We start from the raw sequence: 17,524 nt of genomic DNA on the forward strand, positions 1-17,524 counted from the left end.
AATGAATTACAATCGAAATACAATAGGCCATATAAACGCAGCTAATAAAGTGTGTTCCCAAATTTTACATCCCATTTAAAAATGTGAGACACACACGTTAGGTGTTAACGGAACTCCAGCCACAGATCACCGAAGACACTAAACATAAGTTTAAACAATTTATTAAACATTGAGGCATTTGGCAGATGCTTTTATCCAAAGCGACTTGCATTCCATTTTACAATACATGTGTTTCTGAGTATGTGCAATCCAACCCACGACCTTGGCTTTGCTAGTGCCATTCTCTAACCACGGAGACACGGGAAAGATGTTCAAATAAATTAAAGGAACATTAAAACGACGTGAAGTAGTAGGCCACCCATACGCTCTGAGAACACCATTACGACAAACAGTATACCAGATGAAAGAACGGTCATTAAACATTCTCAGAATCATTTTCTCAATCCTTGTACACACACACAGCAAGGCACACAAATATACAGATGCCAAGGATCACAACACCAAATAAGACAAATACAACCATATATACAGTATTCTACCATTTATTCCACATTGTGTTTGTTTGGGAGGCTGTGTTGGATACTCAACAGAGAATTCACTTCCCACTCTCTCTGCCTCTGCACTTTTCCAAAGTGACAAAAGCCCAAATAAGGAGCTTAGCTGTAGAATTTGGTAGGACGTGGCCTTTAACTAATGCAGTTAAATGCAGACAGCCGGCATTGTGTTTGGATTAATGGCTTTCATCTGGAAGTCATGAAACACACTTTGTGTTTGGATCTGAATAAAACAGAAGTTGTTCTTATTTAATGCAGTAAAGGCACATGCCGCGTGTGAATCTCTTGGTGATCACTTTGATCGTTTTTCCAACACAAACAGCATTCAAACACGTAGTACACTAGGTTGAAGTTCTGCCTTATATCCTGACATCTCATGCCTAAATAATTACTCGGCATTTTGAAGTTAATAGTTGCACAAGCTTGTATTTGTTTGACATAATCCTCCCAAGCGTCAATCCCTGCATAGCCCACAGGTACTCTCTCACATGCTTGGATTTTGTTGCTGTTATTTTGTTGTCAGCGGGGTCATCACTAACTCAGGAGGAAAGGTCATTGTGAAGAAGATGGCAGGACAGGCCATCTACAAAGGCAGCTTCTCCAACGGTGTCCGGTCTCTGTCCTTACCCAACTGGAGAGAGTCGTTTTCAGTCTCAGGTAGAGTCAAGTTTTTTTTTCTGTTGGAAAGAAGTAGAAACAATGTTAGACTGCTTTCATGTGTCTTCTGTGTTTGATCCGAAACCTCAGTGGGTAAACCAAAGAAAGGAGTGATCTATCCATCAACTCTGGACTACACCGCCTCACGACCAACAGCTGTGAAAACAGGCAAGTGGTTTTTGACAAGCCAGTTAAAACATCGGGCATTTAAATGCTCTGTTTGTGCATGAAACCGTTAATAAAACTTTGATGGACTAACCACTTGTGTATGGTGGCATACAATTGATAAGTAATGTACAGTAGAAAATGGATCAATGGATGGACGTTAACATACCTAGATAAACTAGTCCTCCTTTCTTTAAGAAAGTGCACATCCTTGTTAGGTGGACTGAGAACAGTTTTCTTTGAAATGATCTCGACAAAGGAGGAGACAAATATGGCCCAAGCAGAATTACAACAGGGTGCATTATAACACCAATTGTCAATGAAAGTCCAAACAGTTTAAGTTGATGTGCTATATGTGGCATGTTTGGTTGTTTATGTTCTGTACATTAAAGGAGCTCATGCATGTGTCATCTAATGAATTATAATGCAAGTCAAATGTGACCCTGGACAACAAAAGCAGTCTCATGGGTAAATTTTCGATTGCTAAAAATCTCGATTGCTAAGACACAATTCTTGTAAAAAATTACCATTTTCTGACAACAATAAACACATTCTCAGAACAATATACCAACTTGTAAAAAACCCCACACACAAAACAACCTCATTTTGCAAAGGTTTAACCATGTTCTCATTCAGAAAACACAAAAACACAATATAATGAACTGAAGTGTCAAGATGTAAACTCAAATAGCACACATTTATCCATCAGTTAACATTCAGAAGCAAAACTGATGACACAACGATCATAATCTCAGGAAATATCAATAGGAACACAGGTCATTGTACATCATACAATCATCTACTGGGCAATTGACCTACTTACTGTAAACATACATTATAATTACAGTACACACTTTATATGAGAGACATGTCACTATTATGTATCCAGTAAACTGTAGCATGTGTAAACCCTGAGATTTTGTAATTGTCAAGTTTGCAAATTTGTATTGTCTTTTGACCTGTTCCGTAATTTTGCAGAAAATAGTATACTTTTACACAATTGGGAGGATGACATATTTTTTTACATTGCCTCCTATTGACATATCGGTTCTTTATCTTCTCTGCAAGTCGCTTTGGATTAAAGCATCTGCTAAATGCCTGAATGTAAATGTTATTTGTGCAGTTGTGTACTGTATTGTGTTGTATGACCACTTTATATTGTTCTTTGGTTTTCGAACGTTTCATGTCATGTAAAATCATATTCATCTACTTTACAGCTTTTAATGTTTTATTTAAAATGTTTTCCTAGAGGTCATTCTTGCACTTTATCTGCACTCGTTTATGTTATATACTCTAAGAAACACTTAGCTGTCAAATTATTCTTGAATCCCAATATGAGGTTTTAGTAGTGGTGGGAATAGATTAATTTTTTTAATCTAGATTAATCTAGATTAAAATGGCTCATTTGAATTCTGCCGAAGGCATTCAGAATATGTGTGCTACCCAAATAATGACTAAAAGTAAGTCTTTGAGAACGGGTTTCTCAAGCCAGGTGGCGCATTAGACCAGTGGCTCATCTCCTGTTTCCAAAATGCATCACAAACTGCTTGAGAAAGCTGTTCTACTATGATAATTGGTGATGAAAATTAAATTACGTTCAATAAGATGAACTTGTGTTTACTTCGCATTAGCTAAGGGATGATTTGCGTTTAGGTTGTACTTGAGACTGGAAGCGCTCCTACAGTACATTTACATTTAGTCATTTAGCAGACACTTTTATCCAAAGCGACTTACAAAGAGTGAGGGAGCAACAAGCGATATGTCACACAGGAGCCATAATACATTAGATCTCAATACAAAGTTACTGGTTTCAACTAAAGCTAGACCACTACCTGTTGAGAGAAAGTTTTTTTTTTTTTAAACCAATTCCGCATTGCACAAGGTGCAAACAACCTTAGTCTTGTCGATGTTTCTATTGGGAAGCTTCTTAAAAATTAATATTCCCTGAAGCAAACCCGGCGGCTTCATAGCTGCATCCATGTTAGCACGTCACGTTTGATGCGGTAATTTCACAGTAACGTTATGTTGTGTTCAGACCAAACGCGAATGGCGCGTCAAGCGTGAGTGATTTATATGTTAATGCAAAGAGCCAATAGACCTACTTGCTGCTCGAATCGCGCGAATGAAGCCCTGGTTATGAGATGATGAGGTGGCTTCTGCTTCCGCGAATGACGCAAATCACGCGAGTTGAAAAATCTCGTTCTCGCCCCGTACAGTGCAGTTAAGCTGGTATACACCCGCGCTAAAATATCAAGGTGAAAGTCATCATAGCTTGCGTAGTATAGACCCAGCTCCCAACCCAACTTTGAGAATAGATTAACGGCGACATTTTTTTTTATCGCGCGATAAGAGTCTCACTGCGTTAACGGCGTTAACGGCCCATCACTAGGTTTTAGTAAAAAAAATTGAATTGATCTCACCAGTGTCTAAGACTGTTGCAGTGTTGTTGCAAAAGAGCCTAATTTTGACCTGAAAATAGGATGTTTGGGGAATTGGGTGAGATGTTATGGATTTGTGTTTACTGTTTTGAGAATACGAGGCATAACACAAGAAATGTGTTTAAACAGTCCCGAAAAACTGTAATGTCCTCATGATTTTTGGGATAAAAGAAAAATGTATTTTTGTCTTTGTTCCTGTGCTTCTTAAGACTGGTTTTGTGATCCAGGGTGTCAAATGGCAACTGATTGTGAGCAAATATATGTTTGTTTAATTTCATTTCATAAATAGATGTTTCCAAAGAACCACCAGAGTCCACACCGTGGCCCGTAGTAGCTGCAGAACTCGGCTTTACTACAACAACCTCAGCTCCACCCACAACCACAACAGTGGCATTTCCCATCACCACCACGGTCCTGTCCATCACAACAACAGCTAAACCACGAGTCACTGTGCATAAAGTTCGAGAGGCAGGTGAGCTCAATGATTATAATCGGATCTTTTTCAAACAGTCCCGAACAGTTGTTGGGTTCACCAGCAACCAAGTCATTATCCTTACAGACATTAAACCTGATGTGGATTAGGTGACTCTTATTCATTTTCAATTTCTAAAAAAAACAACCATTTATTTCTGATCCAGGCAGCAGTCATCCGTATTTCAGCTCTATAGCACGTAAGTTCTGGAGGCTTTTTTTCAAGCCTGACTCATGCTGTTGTTGTAAATGAGCACCTCTGGTGTCTGCTGTTCTTGTGTGTGTAAGTCTGTTGTGGTGGATCACTGAACTTTCCTTTCTTTACTTTTGGGTGCAGCTGGATGTTGGTCTGTTCATCCTTCTAGTTTCTAATAAACATTAGAGCTGGTGTTTCAGATTCAAAGCCATTGGATTGATGCCGACATCACAATTATGTCATTTGAGCCCTGCACGGGTCGCAAATTTACGCTCTATCCCAGCATATTTCTCCCTCCACCTATGCTCCGACCACAAAAACGTGTCACAATGTTTACTAACAAAAAATATCAACTTAACATCAACTCTATATTAACACCAAATTCACTCTATATCAACATTATATCAGCTCTGTACCAGCTCTCTATATGAATTTAGGGTAAATGCGAAAAAAAAAAAAGTAAAAAGTGTAGAATAGTGTAAGAGTTACTCTACAATCAGATATAGTGAATAGGCACCTGGACATGTTGGTGTGGGAGTTCATTGAGCCCCTCACAGTTTCTTTCAAAGTTAACTGTGTTCAGCTGTTTTATTCCAATTCTGTGTTTGTTAAGAGCTCAAGTGATGGTGGCCAGGCTGATGCTTTCCACATTCTGGAATACCAGGTTGTCCTGTACAATTCTGTCCTGAATTTCATCACATTGTCACCAATGACCCATCTTACAATAGCACGTCTTGGTCTTCATTAAGCAGCTTCAGGGAAGTCGTTGTGTCCTTTACAAGAACTAAAATGTCACATATTTGTATTTGTAGCTACCGGTGGCCAGCACTCACATATGGTTGTATGGTACAACTGCAATGACGGCCTTCATGAAATGCATTAGTTGCCTGTCGGTTTGTTGAAAGGTTTGGCAAATGGAAGCCGCAGTTGACCGTCTGAGATTAGGTTGGACTCTTTCTCCTGCCTCTCTCAGTGATGGACCATGGCTTATCACATGGTCCATGATGGTGGCCCTTATTTCAACTGTGACAACAGATCTTACTCTCCTTTCAACTGCACCGTGCATTCTTATTCATCTCCCTCCTTCTCCATAGTCCAACCAAAAAAGATAAGAAAGATGCATGATTTTGGTACAGGGCATTAACGGTTTTAGAAACATGTTAAGATGGACGTTGCGATAATTGTTTTTACAGTTTTGAAAACGTGACGACAGATTGGTCTGAGGCATTTTAACAATTAAGAAAAAAAAATGATTTAACATTAACAAATAACACGGTCAAGATGCATACTTTCTGCAAACACCCAAAAAACCAAACTATTTAAAAAGCTTAAGACGCACTTAATGCATCTCACTTATATGTATAGTTTATAGCCAAGAGGATGAACCAACAATGAACAACATATCATAACATAAGCATATTTTACAAGTGCCATCTACACAGGCTTTTGAAGTGAACTTGAACAAGTATTGTTTTGTTTTCGCTCCAAAGAAAATGTATCTGAATGCTTTAGTTCACTACAGAAAGTCGTCACGTTCCTCATCGTCATCACATCCCTTGTTGTCATTTGAGAACCACACCCTTTCAAATTGAAAAACGATTAATGGTTTATCAACTTAGTTACTTCAACTCTATATCTGAATGTTGTATCTATACACGGGCTATAGGACAGTCACAGAATGTCGAAGGAAAAGGACCCATGCAAGGTATGTGGTGCTTTGACACTGTTTATAGTGCTCGCTTCTTCTGTCAGAACCTCTAACCATGACATTTGTCTAAAGCATTTAGAGGCAGCTCCATCTATGCCAATAGATTTTCACCCCGAACAAACACAGGTAAACCACAATCCTGTTACACTCACATTGTCTTTTTGTTCTGTACTGTGGGTTGTGCAGTGAAGCCATGATCTGTTGTTGTGTGTGATGCTGCCTTCAAGTGGACTCGGAAATATCCTGTTCACAGGTTCACCAGTTGCAAACTCTGCTTTTTATATGTGACACGCCAGTTGTGACGTTGTCAGTGGTTTTGAATCACTTTGCAAGATGGCCTCTATTCTACATGTGGTGTTTTTATAATTATATGCGCAATGTATGGAATCGCACACAAATACAAAATGTTTCTGTTAGATACCAGCCTGGGCAGATGTACTGTATAAAGTGGATGTGGTAAAAGGAATTATTAACAAATCATGTTGGTCTGAACATGTTACATGTTGTCATGATATTTTATGGCACATGTTCACATGAAGGCAGCATTACGGGTTGAAATGTTTTGTTTCTGCATTCTGTGGAATCGGTGGTGGGTGGGACGTTACCTGAAAGTACATAATGCTAAGAAAACTGAAATGGGGCCATTTGATTTGAACTTAAAATCACACTTTATTACCATTTTAGTTGTGTTCCATTAAAATGTATCGCTTCGTTCATGCTTTGGTTATCTTACTAATGAGTGTTTCTGCAACTACAGGCACTTTTGACTCTCCACAATAAAAAAATCAACCACTGTGAATTTTACTTTGAATCATCATAGTCTGTAATACATATAAAAAGGTTAACATGTTTATTTTATATTTGTAATTTAATATACAGGAAACCTTGAAAATGTTGAAAATAAATTTTGTGGAAATCACATTTTTGCTAATATTCCAGCTAATTGGCAGCTATCAAGGTCTACATAGTGTTGACTCTTAGCATCTTACACAAGTTAAACAGTAATAATAAAACAATGAAGTTCAATGTACAGAATTACTCGGCTGTATGATATGGTCACAAAATACATATTGTGACACAGAAAAGATTATATACTGTACCTTATGTTTTGGGCTATTGTGAGTGAGGTAGTGAGGTGGCCTAATCTGTCAGCAATGTGTTGTGTTCTAATTTCTGTTTCCATAGAAACTAGACCTGTTTGTCTTTGTTTAATGTCATATTAAAAGGTTTTTTACATTGTAAGGACTCTAAAGAGTGGGACAGGCACATTTACTTGAAAAAGAAGCAAAACAATACAAAAAAATGTAAGACGCTGTTAATTAATATTTATATTAAACTATTCTGTTTCAAATAATTGCAATTTGTAATGTGGAATGAGTTGTGGGACATGAACTAAAATGTTGTTTGGATCCATAAATGCGTCGTTATTTCATAATACATCACATTAATCATGAATTATATTTTTGTCAAGGTGTGTAATGACACTGTGAATATATTTATAAAGCGTCATATGACAAATGTTGACATAAATCAAACACTTCACTTAAAAGTGCTCGTAGCTGCAGGAATACCCTTATAATATTTATTATTTGTATTATTACTCTGAGAGTTCTTAATCCGTTTGTGACTTCAGGGACAAGTGGCACAGTTACAAACATTCACTTTAAAACCAAAGCATTTAATAAAATGTGCTTTTAAATTGAAGCGATTTGGTATGGGGAGTTAATAGACTGGCAAGTTTCAACAGCTCCTTTGGCATGTTTATTCTTTTGTAAATTCCTTTATCACGTATTGTGTTCTCTCAGAAATATGTGGCTTATCTTTGTATATATGACACAGGTGTGCAGAGATCAGAAACCAGCAGCACCGTCCGCAGACAGCCACAGGTTCCCTCAGGTTCAGTTGAATGATTCATTCATCCATTTCAAACACACCCATGACAGCCATGCAACAGATATCTGAATCTGCTTTCCTCACTCTTGCCTGTTTGACATTGTTATGCAGCTTATAGTCGTGTCCAGTCGTCGCAGCAGACAGCACAGTCTAATCCCGGTGAGTATCAGCCTAAACATCATAAATGGCCAGAATTATATTTATAGCAAAAAAACGTATACTAGTATTTCCTGTAGCTCAGTGGTAAGAGCATTGCGTTAACAACACCAAGGTAGTGGGTTGGATCCCAGTGTATTGCACATACTTAGAAACAAATGTATAGGATAATACAATATAAGTCTTTAAAAATTATAATTTGTTACTCAATATTTTAAATATGTTTTTAAATTAAGCACACCCGCATTTTCAATTACATGGTTATGGACGTGACGTTTTGCGTTATGGACGTGACATAAAAATGCTCAGAGAATGAATTTGTTACGATTATATTGAACCATCTGTTTATATTTTACTGAACCCTCGATTGATAGAGTCTAAACATCAAAATATGTTAATCTATGAAAAAATATATATAAAAAATGGAAAATAAACATGAATTATTGATGTGACAAAAAAGTATGTGGTTTGCACAAGCCTGAAGCAATAATAGCCAATAAATGGAGAAAAGACGCCTCTTTATAGAACATCAAATAGTCACTTTATATTCATTTTCATGTGTCCATTTATGAGGAATATGTAGCCTTATGGATGTGACAATCCTGAAAATGGCTCTTACCTGACTTTGAAAAATCATGCACTAAAAATAAAACTAATGCTTTACAAATTTGAAGAGAGATCTCTCATGGGTATTTGAACCACCAAATGCTGTTACCGTAGAAAAATACGTTAAACTTTTTTGTGGTAAGGTTGACATTTTCACGGAATTGCACAGTACTTGTAGTCCTAACGTTGTATTAACTTGTACTATTTTCACAAGGAAGTGCTAAACGTTTTACTAAAATACTGCAAATCATCACCTAATTAAATTGACATCTTATCTATATGAGTGCTGTCCTTCTGAAACCTTGTATGTCAAAATTCACCGTTTCTCAGGAAATGAAAAAAACACAACATTTTAAATGATTAACTTCTGTGTTTTCAAAGTTGACAAGCAGTTTTTATTTGTTGCATATCTGCTAAATCCAGTGATAAACAAGTAATAGGGTGACAATAATAATGATTTAAAGTCCCCCTGAAATTAAAAATTGCAGCGTTTATATTAATAGGCATAAAAGTCTCAGGATCCCTTCAAACTCTTTTTCCAGAACAAAACTGGCCAGATTACTCTGACTCTAAACACACACACACGCACACATATATATGTTTTTTGCTGCTGTCCTTCTGAAACCTTGTATCTCCATATTTCATGATATCATGAGTCCCTGTGATCCGGAAGTTGCGGTCACATTTGCTTCCGTATTCTGACACATGTCCTAGTGAAAAGGAATTTCCAATAAGAAACGTAGTGGGCGTGGCTTTTTTTTCACTGAGAATTGATTTGATTGTTTAAAAACAGCCATTGCATTTTGAAATAGAACTGGCAGCAGACTGACAGCCGAAGAGGAGGAGTTAACGGATGCTCCGCCCAGGTCGTCTAGTTTATGTCATTTGAGATGGATAGTCATTTCTGGGTTTTAGATTTTAATTAAAGATTATTAGGGCACACGAAAGAGAATGACCCACATTGATAAACTATAAACAATAAAAGCTGCAACTTGTCATGAAAAAAAAAATTGAAGTTTAATTTCACTGGGTCTTTGAAGGTGATTGTTATGGTGTGTGTTGCTCAGAGATACTCAACTCTGAGATAGTATTTTTGTTGCAAAGTTGAGAAATTTCTAATTTATACAAAAATCAACATAAGTCCACATATAGTTTTCTGGAAAGCATTGGTATAGATGTAATATTGCCCTTGTGTGACTGGTTTCTTAAATAAATATGAGACATATATATTAAATATATTTTGCACTGAAATCTTTCAATTTTAGGTTCTTTCTAACCTAATTCCATAGGCTGTATTACACAGTGAGTTGTAGCCATCATCATATTTGTCACCAATCAGCTGTGTGAAATGTAAGATGACTTATGTAGGTCTGTGTTTTTCCATAAAACATCATTTAGAATGAACATGTTGAATGAACATGTCAGGGATCGGGATGAAGAACCCAAATGCAGGCAGCGGTTGGTGAAAGGGTTATCACTTATATACACAGGATACAAGGCATGAGGTACATACAGGATACTAGGCACGAGGTGTATACAGGATACAAGGCACCAGGTCTATACAAGATGCAAAGGTTCACAATGAACATGAGGATGTTTTTTTGGCAGACAGACAAAGGATAATTAACAGGGGACCAGGTGTAGGGGATGAAACACTCAAGGAAAGGTAACGAGGAAACGGGATGGCGGGAATTGAAGAAGAGGACCGGAGAGAGAGTATAGCAAGCCGATAGGATCACTATCTCCCTCCACACAAAATCTAAGGCTTGCCATGGCTCCACCCCAAGACCAAGCATAGACAAGACATGATGGCGGAATCATGACAGAACAGCCCTAAGTTTAAGTGACAATATTCTCGACTGCAGGGAGACTTTGGCAAAGTGTCATTTGACAAAATGATTGAATTAAAGTTCAATTAAAGATGACCTTTTCAGATCTTGGTGATTTACATTAATGTGCCAGCCACTAGTAAGGTTTCTGTTTTTAGTGCTAAGAGAAAATATCACCTTTTTGTGAAATAGTACCAAAGTAATTTTATATTTTTGGTATGAATAATCTATTTTATTCGAAATTTGAACACCATCTAGCCTTCAGTAAATCTTAAAGTATGTCTTAAACCCAAGAGCCAATCCAAGCAATGCAGGTGAGTGTCAATGGCGTTTACGACTGTAGATCACCGTCTTTGTCCGAGTGTGTTTTCATGAACATGGATGACCCTTCTGAAAGTCACCTAATGGTTATCTCTCTGTCATCCGTTGTAAGTATGTCTTTGCTTTCTCTATCCAGCATTTGCAAGAAGAGATTTGGCACACCCTGCAAACACAGACTGGTTCTCTGGCAGCAGGAGACCAACAGGTAACGTTGTCGTGATCAACAACATGATTCTTCATAAACATAGAAGTGCTTAACATGCTCCAAATAACTGCCCATGATGCATGTTAATGAATGTTGAAAGCATGACACTCACTTGAAACCAAACAATTACTCTCTCTGTTCAGATAGTAGTCACTCTCTGTCAAGCGCTGGCTACAAATGGGGCAGAGGGAGCAGTGGTGAATCTACGGGTAAGAGTTTCATGTACTGGACTAGAGGAGAAACCCATAAAGCATACATAATATTAATTGTGCATGTCTGTTTTGATATGATAACATCCTATGAAAGTCATAAGCACCCTGCTGAAAAAAACAATAGCACCCTGCCCAAAACATAATAGAAAATCTGGTAGCAATTTATGTTATAGTCCTGTTTCCAATCTGCTTACTGTGTACTTATTACAGTAAATAAGAACAGGGTAATAACTAGGTGCTAACCCTTTACTTAACCCTAAATCTAAACTTAAACCATGTAGTTACTTTATACTCCACAGTACTTTCTTAGGAAAGTACACGATCAATACACTACATTTACATTTAGTCATTTAGCAGACGCTTTTATCCAAAGCAATTTACAGAGAGTTCAGGGAGATATGAGCGATATGTCATACAGGAGCAATATTACTATAGGTGTTCATACAAAGTTACGAGTTTCAGCAAAAGCTAGAAACAATACCTGTTGAGAGAAAGGGAGAGGGTTATTGTTTTTTGTCTCATTTGTCTGTGAAGTATTCAAAGAAGTAATGTGATTATGTGAGAGATGGGATTGACCGGACTGAGTTAGGAAGAATATTCTACCAGGAAGGAGTTGTGAATGAAAACGAGCGGGAAAGTCATTTACTGCACTTATGAGAAGGCAATACAAGACACTACTGGTTTGCTGAACGCAGGGATCTTGATGGGGTGTAGCAGTGTAGGAGGGTGTGAAAGTAAGCCGGTGCAGATCCAGTGACAGTCCTGTAGGCAAGGATTAGTGACTTGAATCTGATAAGTGCTTCAACCGGTAGCCAGTGGACAGAAGAAAAGGGTTGTCACAGGAGCCCTTTTGGGCTGAGTGGTTTGATAGCCTTTGCAGGAAGACCAGCAAGGAGAGCATTGCAGTAGTCCAACCTGAGTGTACCAGGGCCTGGACAAGGAGTTGTGCCGCATGCTCAGTGAGGTAGGGTCTAATCTTTCTAATGTTGAATCAGCCATATTGGCTTGACCCCGTTGTCTTTGCAATGTGATTATTGAAGGACAGCTATTCATCGAATATCACTCCGAGGTTCCTTCTGTTTTGGAAGGAGTTGGGATATTGTGGCATTGTGGATTGTGGTATTGCCAAGTTGGATGGTGAGATTGTGTTGCACTGTGGGGTGTGCCGGAAACACAAGTAGTTCTGTTCTTGGCACTGTTCAGCTGGAGGTGATGCTCTTTCATCCAAGCTGAGATGTCCTCTAGGCAGGCTATAATGCGAGCAGCTACAATGGTTTCGTCTGGGTGGAACGAGATGTTGATCTGGGTGTCGTCAGCGTAACAATGATGTGAGAAGCCATGTGCCCGTATGATGGATCCCAAGGATGTAGTGTAGATAGAAAAAAGCACCAATCCCTGAGGGACCCCAGTGATCATGTGGTGAGCAGTGGATAGTGAGCCCCTCTATGAAACCCTGAAGGATCTGCCAGAGATGTAGGATTTGAACCAGTAGAGAGGAGTGTCTGAGATTCCTAGAGATGACAGGGTTGCTAGCAGTTTCTGCTGATTGACAGTGTCAAACGCTGCAGATAGGTCTAGCAGAATCAGGACCGAGGATTTAGAATCCCCTTGGCTAGCCGCAGTGCTTCTGTGACTGATAGCAGTGCAGTCTCTGTGGAGTGGTTTGTTTTGAAGCCAGAGTGCTTGTCATCCAGTAGTTTGTTCTGGGATATGTAGGAAGACTTCTGGTTGAAAACTGCCCTTTCAAGTTTTTTTGTAATAAAAAAAATTCTAATCAGCAATAAAAATAACAATTTCTGATCAACCCATATCAATTGCATGCTTAAAATAACATACTGGTTAAAGCCCCGCCCATCTCAAGACAACCCGACCCAATTTCTGTGTTAAATCCCGCCCACTTCTGGGTTAGGCCCCGCCCAGTCAGAGTACAGATACAGATACAGATAATTCATATGGTTAACAGATACAGATGCAGATAATGCTGTACTCTCTCATCCCTAATAGTTATGTATAATATATTGCATTTCTGTCAATAGATCCTCCAACATATCACACACTGGACTTTTAATGGAAACCATTGGAATATCTGTGATGGTTTCTATTCTGTTTCGATAGTTTTTTCGGCAGGGAACATTGACTTTATGTGTACAGTACAGTACAGTAGCACGGTTTCTGCTCTAAATTTATCGTTCTCCTTTTTGAACTCGTTGAACTTTTCTTCACAGCTTGCGATAGGTTGGCTTAATTCCTACACATGCACACATAACAATTATGGGCCCACATGCTTCCCATAATGCACTGGGCTGTTCTAACTGCTTTTCCCTGCAGCGCGTGATCCAGGAACTGACAACACAGAGCACAAGCACTGGTTGCATAACTTTGGACAGTACTGTAAGTACAATCTTTTGTTTTATTTGAAATATACTTCACTATACAGTAGCATTTCATAGAAGTTTGTTTTCATCACTCTTTTGGAAGGGTCTTTTCTGTTGTGAAATCACTGTAGCCCTGAGTTCAAGTCATTGATGGGTTTGGGTGCAGAGTCCTTGACTCAATGGTGTTCAGCTGGGTTCTTTCACACCGAGTGAATCAATCATTTCTTTTTGAAGCGTGCTTTGTGCACAGGGACATTGTCATGTTGGAATAGAAAGGAGCCATGTCCAAACAGAATTCTCTAGAATATGAGATTTGTGTTTGGGGGCCATCCATATAGTCCATCCCATGACCATGTTTCCTGATGCAGAATATGTTATTGGAACATCTCTTTTGGATATTTTAGTCTTTCTCTGTTCAGATTGGTAAAGCTGCAGGTGGATTCCTGGACTTGAGCTTACTATAAGTACAGCTTTTTGTGTATCTCTGACAGAGTCTTTCTCATTCTGATTTCCTGATTTCTGTTCTCAGCCCCTGAATCAGACGAGCACAAGCTTCTGTTGGAGACAAGCCACACCAGAGGTATTGAAAACCACACACACACACACTGTCTGTGCATATCCAAATGTCTCACTGGACACACAATGTGACTGTATATCTGAAATCTGCTCACCCAAAATCTGGAATCATATCACACCAAACAAACTATTCATTTAGCGAACTATTCACAAACAAACAGCGGGTGATGAAATTTATAGTAGGCTATATAGTGTTTATAGTATATATAGTAATCATTTGTGCCAAGAGGATATTACACAAGCAAGACCTACCTAATGCGAGAAGAGAGTTCTCACATCATACAGTTAATGGAAATTTCATGTTCACGTAGTGAGAAAAAAATATGAAACTGTCCTACGCTGTCTGGTGTTGCGTATGTTAAATATACATAAAACAGTCATGACTATGCAATGAATAAGTAGATACCCAAGAACTGGTGTAACTCAATATCTGGGCATAAAAACAGAATTTGCTGTATCAGGCAGAATGACACGGAATCTGACAAATGTATTATTTGCTTAACTAGAAAGTATCGCTGAATAACTAACAAAATTCACATTGGCTATGAAGAACATTATTCCGATGTAGGTAAATATCTTATTTGCATGTTATACTTAGACTTCCTTTATTCATCCCGCGAGAATTAGGATGTTACAGCAGCAACAAAATCACACATGACAATACACAATACGTCAATTAATAATCATCAATGTGTTTTTAAGATAAATAATTACAAAAATATCGCTAAAAATGATAAGTATGTCCATTCTTACGTGTAGCTAAAAACATCTACCCAAATGCACATACCATTCATACCTAGATATACACATACTGTATATACTCATACACATATAGACCTGTACATGCAAACCTAAACACATCTTCTAATCATACATATCCTTGTCAATACGTATACAGCTGATCTAAAAAGTCTACACACCCTTGCATTGCGATTGTCGTCGTGTAAAAAATAAAATCCAGATGAATCATCTCAGAACCTGTGTGGCACACTTAAGTGTGAAATTTCAACCTATATATTTAAGTCAACAACATAAAGAGTCATTTAAGGGGTAAAATTGAAAAGTAAAAAATTTAAAATAACCAGGTTGCATAAGTGTACAGACCCCCTAAACAAATACACTTCTAAACTTGTCACAGCAGTCTTTGTGGATAAGAGTCAATCAGTTTTGCACATCTTGACTTGCGATACTTTGCCATTCTGATTTAAGGCCGATGCTGCCACCTTCATGCTTTTCTGCAGGGATGGTGTCATTTTAGTTATGTGCTGCGTTTTTATGCACCAAACATAACACTCTTCCACATGGTTTTGGGAGATTTTGTGTATTTTTTGCACATTTTAGCCAGGATTGGATGTTTGTTTTGGTTATAAAAGACCAAGACATATGAAGAACTTGGGAGATTCTTGTAACATGTAAGGAGCAACCAGTAATTGCCAGAAATTGTTGCAATTCTTTTAATGTTTCTTCAGTCCTCTTGGCAGTCGCCCATACCATTTTTTTCCTGGTCTGCTCATCCATTTTAATGGGATGTCCTGGTCTTATTAATATCACTGTTGTTTCCTATATTCCTCACTTTGTTGATTACTCTCTTTTCATTGTTCCATGGTATATTCATTGTCCTGGAATTCTTTGTAACCCTCTCCACATTTATATTTTTCAAAAATAATGTCTTGAATCTGCTGAGTAAGCTCTCTGCGTTTTCATTGGGATATTACCCATTTGATGTCAGAAAAAATCCTTTGGGAATTGTCATACCTTCTTGAGGGTTTATCAGTGACGTGAATTGATGGCAGGTGTGCTAACTCGTATATGCTAACTCATATTTATCCTATGTCTGAATGTGATTGGTTGAGTTCAAACACTGCCACAATCCCCATTATAAAAGGGTGTGCACACTTATGCAACTTGGTTATTGTACATTTGTAACTTCCTTGTCAGCCCTTAATGATTCTAGTTGTTATTTACTTTCACATATAGATTGCAATTTCACAATTACGTTGGTGCATGTTCCAACGTGTTTCCTCTTGGTTACATTTTTTACATGGCAAAAACGTGCTATGTTAACGGGGGTGTGTAGATTTTTAGATCTACTGTACAAATACAAATCCTCGCTATTTTCACATTCGTCAAGGGTTAGGGTTAACTTCAATATCTCTCCTTCATACACCGAAGAGGAATCACCCTCCTACTAAATTTGCTCTTCTGTGCAGCAATGATACCATTGTTTTCTGTGTCTATGAGTGAAAGAGTTTTTGCACGTATGCGTTTACATATACTGCACGTGTGATGCTCGTGGAGCTTTCAGCGTCTGCGTCTTACTACATGAGGATGTGAACACATGAACTGCATTTCTGTCATGATCACTTACGCCCAAGATTTAAACTATAGCAGTCAAGATTCTGCCCCATCATGTCATGTTTCTCTTGACCAAGTGGCATGAGCCTAGTGTTTTGTGAGGAGAGAGGCAATTTGACACTGATGGCCTTCCATACTCTCCGGTCTCTTCTTTGTCCCCGCCCCCTCGTTTTCCTCATTATTGCTTGTTAATGATTTCATGCCCTGCACCTGTTCCCCTTTTGATTTGATCCCTTTATAATGCCCCATTGTGGTCTAGTCCAGTTATTTGTGCCTAAATTCAATGTTTATCTTAAGCCTTGTCTAGTGTAGTTAGTCTGTGTTCGTGTTTAAGTGTCATGTTTATATCTTTGTTATTTTACCCCCCTGTGGGTTATTGTTTTATTTTATTATTAAAATCCTTTTTCACCCTCTAGCCCCTGTCTGCGCTGGGGTCCTCTGTCCTTGTTTCACATCACGATCATGACAATAGCAATATTTAAGGTTGGCGGAATGAAGCCATGCAGCCATGTCCATGCAGCCTTGCACAAACAGAGCAGGACTGCGCCTATAAAAATATACCCCACCTGGGAATCCAGAGCAGTTTTTTTAGCAGAAATATAATTTTGATCACAGGGATATAGATCGCTTCACTGATAGCGATATGCAAAATGAATATACTAAAAGGGTATTATCTACAAAAAGGATCCGTACCCGTCAGAATGAAATATAAAATCAGGATGCAAACAGAATTAAATTAAAAATGACCTAAATTAGCAGATAGACACAGTCAGATGAAGAGAAGTTGGGAATGGAGTTTTTTTTTTT

At 38.2% G+C, this 17,524-nt stretch overlaps 1 protein-coding gene across 1 annotated transcript in view; it reads left to right on the top strand.

The window, feature by feature from the left end:
• vit (vitrin) overlaps positions 1-17,524 on the top strand; it is a 54,334-nt gene that overhangs the window by 17,432 nt on the left and 19,378 nt on the right. The window contains exons 5-16 of the mRNA XM_056761171.1: positions 1,078-1,211; positions 1,302-1,379; positions 4,104-4,286; positions 4,453-4,485; positions 6,148-6,186; positions 6,262-6,315; positions 8,029-8,085; positions 8,194-8,241; positions 11,131-11,199; positions 11,343-11,408; positions 13,740-13,802; positions 14,316-14,366. Coding sequence (XP_056617149.1) covers positions 1,078-1,211; positions 1,302-1,379; positions 4,104-4,286; positions 4,453-4,485; positions 6,148-6,186; positions 6,262-6,315; positions 8,029-8,085; positions 8,194-8,241; positions 11,131-11,199; positions 11,343-11,408; positions 13,740-13,802; positions 14,316-14,366 — 875 coding nt within the window. The remainder of the gene's footprint in view (positions 1-1,077; positions 1,212-1,301; positions 1,380-4,103; positions 4,287-4,452; positions 4,486-6,147; positions 6,187-6,261; positions 6,316-8,028; positions 8,086-8,193; positions 8,242-11,130; positions 11,200-11,342; positions 11,409-13,739; positions 13,803-14,315; positions 14,367-17,524) is intronic.

Source organism: Triplophysa dalaica, chromosome 11 (genome assembly GCF_015846415.1).
Source record: "Triplophysa dalaica isolate WHDGS20190420 chromosome 11, ASM1584641v1, whole genome shotgun sequence".
Classification (NCBI taxonomy): Eukaryota; Metazoa; Chordata; class Actinopteri; order Cypriniformes; family Nemacheilidae; genus Triplophysa; species Triplophysa dalaica.